At 47.8% G+C, this 12,784-nt stretch overlaps 1 protein-coding gene across 2 annotated transcripts; it reads right to left on the reverse strand.

The window, feature by feature from the left end:
• Positions 1 to 901: 901 nt before the first annotated feature.
• QTRT1 (queuine tRNA-ribosyltransferase catalytic subunit 1) lies at positions 902 to 12,375 on the reverse strand. Of its 2 annotated transcripts, XM_082380233.1 has the most exons (10): positions 12,070 to 12,367; positions 11,758 to 11,826; positions 11,206 to 11,344; positions 5,220 to 5,298; positions 4,968 to 5,083; positions 1,916 to 2,054; positions 1,607 to 1,682; positions 1,396 to 1,505; positions 1,221 to 1,308; positions 902 to 1,129 (listed from the first exon to the last, which is right to left on the reverse strand). In XM_082380233.1, the coding sequence occupies exons 1-10, from the start codon at positions 12,310 to 12,312 to the stop codon at positions 977 to 979; spliced, it is 1,212 nt and encodes a 403-aa protein (XP_082236359.1). In that variant the 5' UTR covers positions 12,313 to 12,367; the 3' UTR covers positions 902 to 976. The 2 variants fall into 2 exon arrangements, with proteins under 2 accessions (XP_082236359.1, XP_082236360.1); XM_082380234.1 differs by lacking the exons at positions 1,396 to 1,505; positions 1,607 to 1,682 and having other exon boundaries at positions 12,070 to 12,375.
• Positions 12,376 to 12,784: the final 409 nt, after the last annotated feature.

The following is a 12,784-nucleotide window of genomic DNA, read 5'->3' on the forward strand; positions in this document are numbered from 1 at the left end:
TGTTTGGCACTGCAGCCTTGACCACGATCACAGAAACCTGGAAACACCCTAACTGCTCATCCATGGAGCTCATTAAATAAATACTATGCAGCAGCTGTAAACAAGATGGAGGAAGTTTTCGTGTACTGACGTGTAAACAATTTGAGATATATTAAGAGAAGGGAAAAAAGCAAGGTACAGAACTGCATGTAAAGGATGCTGACATTCATGAAAAAATGTACACATGGAAAATTTATGGAAGAATACACAAATTGATAAAAGTAGCTGCATTTTTATAATATTTGAATTGTAGATCCTACACGTGTTACTTTTTCAGTTTAAAAAACTGTAGCTTCTAAGAGCACCACCAGCTCTGTAATTGGCCATATCTGGATTAGATCCTAGACCTGTTTATTTGCTGGGTGATAATGACCAAGTGACTTCATTTCTCAGTTTCCTCATCTATAAAATGGGGAACCATAACGTTGCAAGAATTAAATACACTTGACGACCATTTAGAACAGTGCCAGGCACAGTACAAGCACCTTCTAGATGACACATATTATCATCACTGTGTTTACTGACAACTAGATTAAGCCACATGTCTGAAGAGTCAAGGTCAAGAACCAGAGCTTTGGAGCCCAGCTGCTTCTTCCTTGATGGTGACCTTGGCAAGTGACTTCCCCCTCTCTGGACCTGTTTCCCCACCCCCAGGATGGCTGGTGGGCCTGAGCCACAGGAAAGGAATGCAGCTCCCACTCTGGGCACTTCCTACATGCTCAGTTTCCAGATACCAACTGCTGCTATGGTTACTTGTTATTATTATCAATTGGGGGTGGGGGGGACATGGGCCCCAGTGACACTCAGACCAGGAAGGGGACCTAGACAGGCCACCTCCCCAAGAAGACACAGACACACTCTATGTTATAATAAAAATAAAATTAAAAAATCCTTCAATATCTCCCATCCCCTCCCTCCCTCCCTCCCCCAAGCGGGCTCAACCCAGTGTGATTCCCACAGAGGCCAGGGCTTCAGTGGCCCAGGAGGGACAGAGGGTGGGGTCCCCATACATGGTGCCCATAAAGTCCCTCACGAAGTCGGGGAAGCGCTTCTCCACAATGCTGGCGCGCACAGCGCTCATCAGCCGCAGCTGCAGTGGGGAGGGGGGGGTCAGCAATCAGCCACCAGCATAGGGGAGACCCCCATCCCCCTTGCCTCACCCCTCCCAGCTACAGGCCCACCTGATAGGCGATGTTGTGGACAGTGAGGTGGTGCAGGGCCGCGGTGTTGTCGCTATGGAGCAGTGTGTGCAGGAAGGCCCGGCTGTGCCTGGGGACGGAAGGAGGGGGCTCAGCAGTGCCGGGTCCTTCCCCCCTCCCTGCCCTCCCCCTGCCCCCAGGCTCCGTCCTCCCCTACTTCTGGCAGGTGGGACAGGCACACTCTGGGTCTATGGGGCGGAAGTCTTTCTCATACTGTTTCTTCTTCAGCTGCAGGTTCCCCGTGGGCACCAGGGCAGAGCCAAAGCGCTGGGGGTGGACAGGGGGAGGGGAAGGTGGGTCAACCAGGTCTTCCCCCCGCCTTGGCCCCCGCAGTCCCTCTCCGGTCTTTCCCCTGCCAAGGGCCTCACCGCTGTCCGTGTGGGGAAGACGCAGTCAAACATGTCGCATCCGAGAGCCACGCAGACCACCAGATCAGTGGCATAGCTGGGGGTGGGGCCGTGGGGGAGGGGAGCAGAGAACCTCGAGCCCTGGTCACATACCCAGGGCCCCCCTCCCCAAGACTGGCACCCTCAGAACCACCCCCAGCAGAGGGCCATGTCCTCCTCAGTTCCCTCCCAAGCAGGGCTGTGTCCTTCCCCCTCCCCGACCCCCAGAGGCAGGGTTTCCCAGGCATCCCCTCCCCGCAGGCGGGGCTGTCTCCCCTCTCCTCCACATACCCGACCCCCATCAGGTATCGGGGCTTGTCCTTAGGCAGCCTTGAGGTGCTCAGCGCCACCATCCTCCAGAACTGGCCCTTGCTCTCACCCCCGCTCAGGCCCCCGATGGCAAAGCCTGGCACGTCTCTCTTGGTCATCTCTGGGGGTGCAGGGGCAAGGTCAGGGGTGATCAGAAAAAAGGAAATAGGCCTCAGTCTCCTCCTCTTCTTCCTCCTCACCCTCAGGGCAGACCCTGCCCAGACCTCCACAGGCCATCAGGAAAAGAATGTGACAGAGAGCGAGAGAGAGAGTATGTGTGCAGTGTGTGTGTGTCTGGGGGCTGCTGGTGATCTCAGCTACCGTTTATAGAATGCCTGCTGCATGTCAGGGCCTCTTCTTCAATCCTCATGAGAGAGGCCCAGGGCCCACACTCCCTTAGCTGAAACCTAAGATGAAGCCAGATATGTTTCAGAATTTTCCAGATTTTAGAACAGTGAACATCCTACATGCTGAAGAACAGCCTGTCATCAAACGCTGTTAACATTTTGACAGCAAAATGTGTAAAGAGTCCTAACAAACTGGGGTCAGTAAGTCTGGTCTTGCCACCAAATGAATTGCAAATTCTTGTGTGTTTTGGATATTAGAAGTGGGCAGGGGAATTCCCTGGAGGTCCAGTGGTTAGGGATCTGCACTTCCACTGCAGGGGGTGCAGGTTCAATTCCTGGTCAGGGAGCTAAGATCCCACATGCCTCGCAGTAAGACCAAAAAAAGAAAAAAAAAAGAAGTGGGCAATTAGGCTCCAGAATTGCAGGGCAGGGGCTGCAGATCTGCACTGTGGTTGAGGCATGGAGAGCTTAAACCACTGGCCCCAGGCCACATATGCCAGAGGTTGGATTCGAACCCGGGTCTAGCCTCAAAACCAAGACTTATCTCTGGCCCCAGCTGCCCAGTTCAACTAGGGGGGAGGCCACAGCACTGACAAAGCAGGCCTGGTCTGGGGCTGGGTTTTGAAGCCGGAGTGAGCAGCAGAACCAACTGGGGATGAGTTGTTCGAATGCAGCTTCCCAGGTCCGCCCTGGCCCCAGACTCCGACCCAGTCGCAGGGAGAGCCCGGGGGGTTCTGGTGCGGGCGAGCCTTAGAGCACCGGGAAGCACCACCGGCACAGTGCTTGTCAAACTGCAGGTGGCCGAGAAATGAATTTGATTTGATGGGACGAGATCAGGGCTGTTGCTGTTGTTTTTTTTTTTAAATGAGAGAGAACAGAAAATATTGTATCAAAGAGTATCTCGTGTACAATGGTAAATGCTTCAGGAAGCCTTGGTTTCCGCTCTCATATATGTGCACACATCCGGAGCCATGACATGAAACGTACTTCTGACTGTGGGTCTCCATTAAAAAGACTTACTGGACCAGGGGTGGGGACGGGGACTGGGGGGTGGTGGGCAGTTTGAGGACAAAAGGAATTACAACAGGACAGTCTTCACAACAGCATACACTGATGCCAGGTGCAGGCGGGACACCTTGAACAAATTTTCCCATTTATTCCTCACTTCGATCCCATGACATTGGGAGTATGTTCCCATTTTACAGAGGAAGAAAGTGAGGCTCAGAGAGGCCAAGCCACTAGCCCAAGAATGCATAGCCGTGAGGCAACAGATCAGGGGGTTGGATCCAGCTGCATGGACTCCAGAACCCAGAGTCTTGCCCGTGACACCTCACTGCCTTTGAGCCCCCATCTCTGCCTCCACTTTGTCTCCATGGCCATGGTCTTGGTTCAGGCCTCACTGTCACCCTCCCCCTGGGCAACTACTCCAGCTTCCTCTATGGGCCTTATGCTTCCTATCTCACTGGGATTTTTCTCCCACTCTCCCACTCAACAGCCTTCCATGGCTCCCCAGTACCTCGGTGTGCTGTCCCAGGGCCTCCACCATCAGCACAATGCCTCGGGCCCAACCCCTTGCTCCTGACTGCATGTCTCACTCCCCAGGGATGGAGCAGCTCTATGTATCTGTTAATGCTGTAGGTTCCAGAGCCCAAGGTCTGGGTTCAAATCCCAGCTCTGCAACATGCACACTGTGTGGCTGGGCGTAAGTAACTTAACAGCTCTGTGCCTCAGTTTCCCCTCCTGTAACCTTGGGAACCTGGTAGTTTCCACCTTACAGGATCTTTATGAAACCTCAATGGGTCAGTCCATGACCAGCGTTTGGCATAGTGCCTGGTGAACACCCGAAAATTGATAGCTATTGGAATTTTTATTCTCCAAACACACTCTGCTCCATGCTGCCTGAGGGGCTTTGCTTCAGCTGTTCCTTCCACCTAGAGTGCTCTTTTGTCCATTAATAGCCACTCTTGGACTTCCCTGGTGGCGGAGTGGTTAAGAATCTGTCTGCCAATGCAGGAGACACAGGTTTGATCCCTGGTCCAGGAAGATCCCACATGCCGCGGAGCAACTGAGCCCGTGCCGCACAACTACTGAGCCTGCACTCTAGAGCCCACAAGTCATAACTACTGAACCCACGTGCCCCAACTACTGAGCGCACATGCTGCAACTACTGAAGCCCATGTGCCTAGAGCCTGTGCTCTGAAACAAGAGAAGCCACCGCAATGAGAAGCCCATGCACTGCAACAAAAAGTAGCCCCTGCACGCCACAACTAGAGAAAAGCCTGCACGCAGCAATGAAGACCCAATGCAGCCAAAAAATAAATAAATAAAATTTTAAAAAGAGAGAAAAAATAATAAAAGTAGGAGTTGCAATATTAACATCAGAAAAAAATAAAATTCAAAGCAACCCACATCAAAAAAAAACAAGGAAACTATTTTTAAAAATAAAAAACAAAAACACATAATAATCACTCTTGGGAACTCCCTGGCGGTCCAGTGGTTAGGACTCCACACTCACTGCGGAGGGCCTGGGTTCAGTCCCTGGTTGGGGAACTAAGATCCTACAAGCTGCAGCGCAGCCAAAAACAAAAACAAAAAAAACCCCAACTCTCTCAGCATCATCGCATGCCAGGCCCATGTGGGGCTCTCTGCAATGGAAAAGCCCTGGTCCTGTTGGCACATGGCTTTACCTTTGAGGCAGGTGGCCCGGAGATCCGCATCCAGCCCACCCTGGATGATGGCGAAGAGGTTCTGTTTGTCCGGCTGCTGATGGGCTGCAATGCACCGGTCCAGCCAGCGGATTGATCTGAAAGAGGACCCTGGTTGTAAGCCATAGGGACTTGGTGAGGGGTAGGGAGACAAGGCTGCAGGACCAGGATTCTCTCCCTCTCCCCCTCCCGACACACACACACACACACACACACACACACACACACACACACCTGTACATGGCCTCTTCCACACGTGGCCCCGTCATAGTGCTGCTGACCACATCATCCAGCTGCATGATGATGTCTGAGCCTGGAGAGTGAGACAGGAACACAGTCACTGGGAAAGCCCCCACGTTGAGGACAAGCTGGACCCCAGAAGTCCCTCTCCAGGTCTTGCTGACTCCCATTTAACCCCCAATCTGCTTATACAGCAACCAGAGGAAGCTTTTCAAAATGCACATCTGATCTTCCCACCCCACCCCCAGCTAAAACCCTGCCCTGGCATGTAGAATAAAATCCCATCTCGGGGATTCCCTGGTGGTCCAGTGGTTAGGACTCAGCGCTTTCACTGCCGAGGGCCCAGGTTCAATCCCTGGTCGGAGAACTGAAACCTCACAACCTGTGCGGTGCAGCCAAAAAAAAAAAAAAAAAAAAAATCCCACCTCTGCAAATTTACCCTTCAAGAACAAAATGATGTGTGTAACAAGTGATTCTTCATAGTGTGTTGGGTAATAGCAAGATGGGAGTCCAAGTGTCACAGGGGTCTAGTTAAGTAAACCATGGTCCAGGCCTTAATGGAAGGTTCTTTCCCACAATTCCAAAATCCAGAAAATTCTCAAAATCATAGGATTTTTCTTATGCTTATGGTATCCTCATTTGGCAGCAAAACCTGAGACAGTTGTCATCTTTTTAAAAACCTCATTTACTGTGAAGGTTCATAAGTGTTAATGCAATAAAAGTGAAGTGTAGGGACTTCCCTGGCAGTCCAGTGGTTAAGACTCTGCACTTCCACTGCAGGGGGTACGGGTTTGATCCCTGGTCAGGGAACTAAGATCCGGCATGCTGCACGGTGCAGCCAAAAAAAAGAAAAAACAAATGGTTAAGATGGTAAATTTTATGTTATGTGTATTTTAACACAATTTTTTTTTTATTGAAAAAAAGAAGTGAAGTGTAATACCACAGGGTACTGCCCCAGACCCAATTGAGGTACTGTATAATAAATGGTATGTACCCTTTACTATCTTTCTAAAATGTGGGGATTCTGAATTCTGACACCTATCTGGCCCCAAGAATTTCAGATTAGAGACTGTGGACTTATAGGTTAGAAATCACAAGGAAATATTGCCAAGATGTATCATTATAGGAAAAAAGCACAGTGTACCACACTAGCCAAAGATGGGGCGATTTGAGAAGCAATAAGGATTTTAACTGCAATGGATTGAAACGTATCGAATACATTTAAACCCATGAGTTCATGGTGATCCTAAAAAACTAAACATTAGTTTGTCATTGCTAGAAGATGCTACGTAATCAACCCATGAAAACTAGTAAATGAGGGAAAAGAATGAATCCCACTCTTCCTGTGTGAACTAAACTGCTTGGTCTCCCAGGAGTAGGTGAGAGATGTTTCTCTTTACAGAAGTAATCTGGCTAATAAATGAAGAAAGGATGACAGAATTGGAACATCACCGGTTTGCAATTCCTAATAATGGTTCCAGGGGAGGAGCATGACAGCTCACTGGGAGAGACAGGCAGACATCAGATGCCCCCTGATGGACAGACACACTGTGAAGACTTCTTGCCAAAAGGAAGAAGGACTTGAATCTGGCTCTAACCTCTAGATCCAAGTACCAACCTACAGGAAATCTAGAGGGTGGAGGAAAACTATTACACGACACCCAGGGGATGCAACCAGCAAAATTCAGGCCCAGTGAAACACTATAGGGCAAAGTAACCAGTTTCTTCAAGAAGCAAATTGCTGGGACTTCCCTGGTGGTCCAGTGGTTAAGAATCTGCCTTCCAATTCAGGGGACGTGGGTTCGATCCCTGGTCAGGGAACTAAGATCCCACATGCCGCGGGGCAACTAAGCCCATGCGCCACAACTACTGAGCCCACGCACCACAACTAGAGAGCCTGTGTGCTGCAACTACTAAGCCCGCATGCTCTGGAACCTGTGCACCACAACTATAGAGAAGCCCATGCACCTCAACGAAAGATCCCGCGTGCCACAACTAAGACCCGACACAGCCATAAATAAATAAATAAATAAATATTGTTTAAAAAAAGAAGCAAATTGCTGGGGCATCCCCTGGCAGTCCAATCGTTATGACTCTGGGCTTCCACTGCAGGGTGCATGGGTTCCATTCCTGGTCGGGGAACTAAGATCCCACAAGCTACGTGGCTCGGCCAAAAAAAAAAATTTTTAATGAAAAAGAAAAAGCAAAGAAAAAAAGAAAAAGAAGCAAATTGCTAAAAAAAAAAAAAAAAAATGGAATTGGAAGGCGAAACTATATGATATGTAATATATATAATATATTAAAAGAGACTTAAGAGATCTTTCAAACAACTGCAGTACCTGCACGTTATTTGGATCCTGAAGTAAACACACTGTAAGAAAAACTGACATTTATGAAACGACTGGAACTTTGAACACTGGCCAGATATTTGATGATGTTAATGAATTATTGTTAATTGTTTTTAGGTGGGATGATAGTATTGTGATTATGTTTAAAAAAAAAAAAACTATGGGTCTTCCCTCGTGGCACAGTGGTTAAGAATCCGCCTGCCAATGCAGGGGACACGGGTCTGAGCCCTGGTCCAGGAAGATCCCACATGCCGCAGAGCAACTAAGCCCGTGCGCCACAACTACTGAGCCTGCGCTCTAGCCCGCGAGCCACGACTACTAAAACCCGTGAGCCACAACTACTGAAGCCCGCGTGCCTAGAGCCCGTGTTCCGCAACAAGAGAAGCCACTGCAATGAGAAGCCCGCACACTGCAATGAAGAGTAGCCCACGCTCGCCACAACTAGAGAAAGCCTGTGCACAGCAACGAAGACCCAATGCAGCCAAAAATAATAAATAAATAAAATAAATTAATTTTTTTAAAAAACTATGTTTTGGAGATACAAATTAAAATACTTATAGGTGAAGTGGTAGGACGTCTGAGATTCGGTTTGATATAATACAGATGATCTACGGAGACTAAGAAGCTAGAAAAAGAAAACCAAAGCAAAATCAGCTAAAAATTTAAAAATAAACAAGATACATAAGATTGCAACTATCAAAAAATAAAATAAAATCAATGAAGCATATCTATTAACTAGTATGTTATTTAGCTATAAAAAGGAATAAAGTACTGATGCATGCTACAACATAGGTGAACCTGAAAAACATTATGTTATGTAAAAGAAGCCATTCACAAAGACCACCTATTGTATGATTTCATTTACATAAAATGTCTAGAATACACAAATCTATAGAGACAGAAAGTAGATTAGATAGGGCTGGAGGAGGGAGGAATAGGGAGTGATTGATAATGGGTACAAGATTTCTTTTGGGGGTGATAAAAGTGTTCTGAAATTAGATTGTGGTGATGGTTGTACAACTCTGTGAATACACTGAAAACCACTGAACTGTACATTTTATTTTTATTTATTTATTTATTTTTCATCTTTAAAAAAAATTTTTTTTTTATCTTTGGCCACACTGTGCAGCATGTGGGATCTTAGTTCCCCGACTAGGGATCAAACCTGTGCCCGCTGCATTGGGAGCATGGAGTCTTAACCACTGGACTGCCAGGGAAGTCCCAACCTGTACATTTTAAATGGGTGAATTGTCTGTATATCATATCTCAATAAAGCCATTAAAAAAAAAAAAAAGAAGTCAACAAAACAGAAAACCAACAAATGAAGAAAATGAATAAGCCAGAAGTTGGTTTTTGGAAAAGATCAACAAACTCAAAATCAACAAACCCCTAACAGACATCAAGAAAGAAGAGATCACAAGTTTTTAACATCAGGAATGAAAAAGGAGACATCACTACAGACACTATAACATTAAGAGGTTAATAAGAGAATATTATGATCAACTTTATACCAAGAAAGTTGAAATAAAGTTCAAGGAATGGCCAAATTCCTTGAAAAATCCAACTTATCAAATCTGACCCAAAATGAAACACAAAATCTGAATAGCCAAATCAAAATGTCAAATAAATCGAATTCATCATTAAAAACCTTACCACAACAAAACTCCAGGCCCAGGGGGATTTACTGGACAATTCTATGAAACGTAACACCAATCTTAGGCAAATTCCAACAGAAAATAACATGGGAGAAGCAAAGTGGGCTGGGATACTAATGAAACATAATGGCTGTGACCTGGTGATTGTTGAAGCTGGGTGACAGGTCAATGGGGTTGTGTCTATTTTGGTATATACTTGAAATTTTCCAAAATTAATAAAAATGCAAGGTACAGAAGAATGTGCCATAAATAGCATGCTCTCATCACAGAAAAAATAAGAATAGATTTGAACTTGCTTGTATTTGCATAAACTCAGGAAGAATACATAAGAAACTAGAAACAGTGGTGACTTGTGAAAGAGATGGATAGAATATAGGCATGGGAAGAGCACTGTTTCCTGCACACATCTTTATATAGAAATACATACAAAATGTTTTCTTGTTCAATGTTTTTCTTTAAAGGACAAACCAAAACTCACAAGGTCCTGTAGGACCTGTCCCCAACACCTCCCTGTCCTCACCCTACACACACACACACACACACACACACACACACACACTCCCCCACTCGGCTCCAGCCATGCCAGTCTTGGTCCTGCTTCAGGTCCTTTGCACTGGCTGCTTCCTCTTTCCAGAACATACTTCCCCCCTTTGGACATCTAGTTTATTCCTCCTCATCCATAGGTTTTAGGCCCAGGGCAACATTCCCTGAGCCTACAGACTGAATCATGCCAAAAGTCCTATGTACTTGGCCTTCACAGTCAGGGTCCCAACCTTTTATCTATTTGTGCCTTTAAAACAATTTTTTTTTTTTTTTTTTTGGCTGCACCATGCGGCTTGCAGGATCTTAGTTCCCTGACCAGGGATCGAACCCGTGCCCCCTGCAGTGGAAGCACAGTGTCCTAGCCACTGGACCACCAGGGAATTCCCTAATAACTTATTTTAATAATAATATATAATTATTCAAAATGTTAAATGCACCCCAATTTTAAAAAATACAACAGGATATTTGGTGAAAAGTCTCTTGCCCACCAAGGGAAGGATTACAAAGAGGCACAAGTAACCCTTTAGGGGTGATGGACATGTTCACTTGATTGTGGTGAAGGTTTCATGGGTGTATACATGTGTCAAAACGTACCAGAGGGTACACTTTAAATATGTGCAGTTTATTGCATGTCAATTATATCCCAATTTTAAAAAAAGGAAAAGAATTTAAATGCTCCCTGTCTACCAGCTCTTCAGTTCCCTTCCCTCAGAGAACCTATACTACAGTTTCTTATTTTTCTTTCCTGAGATACCGTATGCAAATAAAAGCAAATCATGTGTTTGGGGTTTTTGTTTTTGTTTTTTCAATACAAATGGAAACATACCATGCACTCTACCCGCACTGTTTTTTGGGGGGTTTTTTTTCTCTTTTTTCCACCTGTCTAATTAAGATGTTTTCACAAATGCCTGTCTCCCTTTTGGACTGTAAGTTCCACAGATGGTATAGCACCAGCACCCAGGCCCATTGCTATAAGCAGAAGCCACAGAATCTGTATATAGAGGGGTCTAAAAGCACCAGTCTGTTTGGAAGATGGGAAGTTTTGAACCTGTTTCCATAGCACTTTATGAGATTGAGAAATGTTAATTGTCCTTATCAAGGAATAGGGGATATTGATGGAGATGGGAGGGGTCCAAAGCCTCCCCGATACCTCCCTTGTTGCCCCCATTATTTCAACATATCTTTGCCCAGCTAATTTACTATCTAAGAGAAACAGTAGCAAGAAAGATAATACTAAAAGCTACTATTACATGTCAGGCATTGTGATAAGAGATTTACTGACATTACATCGTTATTTTTGTGAACTATCCCCTCAGCTGAGGCTCAGAGAGGGGGAGTGACTTGCCCAAAGCCAAGCAGCACGAAGGGAGCAGGCCCGCCTCACCTCCACCTCCGAAGGGCAGGGGAAGGGGCGGTTCCCCGGTATCCACTCACCCAGCGCGTTCTGGATCTCCACGGATCTCTCGGGGCTCAGAAGGGTCTCATCACCATCGTAAGGGGAGCGGAAGCGGACGCCCTCCTCCGTCACTTCGGACAGGGACACCAGGGACACCATCTGGAAGCCGCCGCTGTCCTGAGGGAAACCCCACCGCATCGCTGTCAAGAACGGGACTGGGGGGCTTCCCTGGTGGCGCAGTGGATGAGAATCTGCCTGCCAATGCGGGGGACACGGGTTCCAGCCCTGGTCTGGGAGGATCCCACATGCCACGGAGCGACTAGGCCCGTGAGCCACAGTTGCTGAGCCTGCGCGTCTGGAGCCTGTGCTCCGCAACAAGAGAGGCCACGATAGTGAGAGGCCAGCGCACCGCGATGAAGAGTGGCCCCCGCTTGCCGTAACTGGAGAAAGCCCTCGCACAGAAACGAAGACCCAACACAGCCATAAATAAATAAATAAATATTATTAAAAAAAAAAAAAAAAAAAGAACGGGACTGGGAATATCCACGCCCAAGGAGGGTTCTCGGATCCCGGCGCTGACCCCGCCTTACCGTCAGCAGATTGTGTGGCCAATTCATAAAGCCGTGGAGACCGCGGGCTTTCTGGATCAGCTCGGGGCCCTGGGTTGGGGGAAGAAGGGTCAGGCTAGGGGTGAGAGCAACCCTTGGGGCTCATATTGGGGGCGACAGGGTTGGCCAACTTCCATCCTCGCTGGTCCCTCACGCCCAGCACAAGGCCTGAGCCACCCGGGACTCTCGATATGCGTTTTGTCGATAGAGTTTGGGAGGCGTGCCCGGGTCTAGGGAATCTCCTGGGCTCCCCCACGCTTCGCCGCCGCCCAGCCCGGGGCACAGCCCACCCACCGGCCTCAGACCCAAATGGTAGGTGTTGCCCAGGCAGATGCGGCAGCCCAGCGCGTCCAGTTGCTCGGCCGTGATGCCCTTCATGGTGGCCTGCGTGCCCACTGGCATGAACACTGGAGTAGCCACCGGCCCATGTGGCAGCCGCAGCTCCCCTGCCCGGGCCCTAGAGCGGCTACACTCGGCCACCAATCTCATGATGCGCGGAGCCGACTCCAGGGAAGTCGGGCTGGCGGCTGCCGCCATCTTGCCTGCCGGAACCACGTGGGCCGTGGAACACCCTGGGCGGCGCCATGTTGGCTGAGGTCACGTGGCGCGCGACGCGGGCCGAAGCTTGGGGAGAGCGTCAGATGAACCATGGAAACGGACGTCTGCGCGCTGTCTCTGCGCTGCGCCCAGTTAGTTCCCACAGGCAGCACACTGCTGCGAAGTATTAAAATTGTCTTGGTTTGCAGGCCCATTCCTGCCAATTCCTCGAAGTAAAAGCCTTTCTAAGCTATAATTTTATCTTCCATCAAATGGGCCGAATAATAGTATCTAGACATAGGGACGTTGCGAATATTGAATGACAGGATGGATGTATATAGATTTTTAAACGGTGCCTGACGTAATCTTTTGTCAGTTTTTTTTTTTTTTTTTTAAGAAATTCACGTTCTTTTATTTATTTATTTATTTATTTATTTATGACTGTGTTGAGTCTTCGTTTCTGTGCGAGGGC

The sequence above is a fragment of the Balaenoptera borealis genome (genome assembly GCF_965194805.1).
Source record: "Balaenoptera borealis genome assembly, chromosome: 2".
Lineage (NCBI taxonomy): Eukaryota > Metazoa > Chordata > Mammalia > Artiodactyla > Balaenopteridae > Balaenoptera > Balaenoptera borealis.

Bases quoted from the DNA above. Each gene is read 5' to 3' on its own strand.
- QTRT1 (XM_082380233.1), bottom strand. From the start codon at position 12,312: ATGGCGGCAGCCGCCAGCCCGACTTCCCTGGAGTCGGCTCCGCGCATC. The intron at 1,683-1,915 runs GTATGTGGAGGA...CCCCACCCCCAG, and splicing joins CGATACCTGATGGGGGTCGG to CTATGCCACTGATCTGGTGG. The intron at 1,309-1,395 runs GTAGGGGAGGAC...TTCCGTCCCCAG, and splicing joins GCCTGTCCCACCTGCCAGAA to GCACAGCCGGGCCTTCCTGC.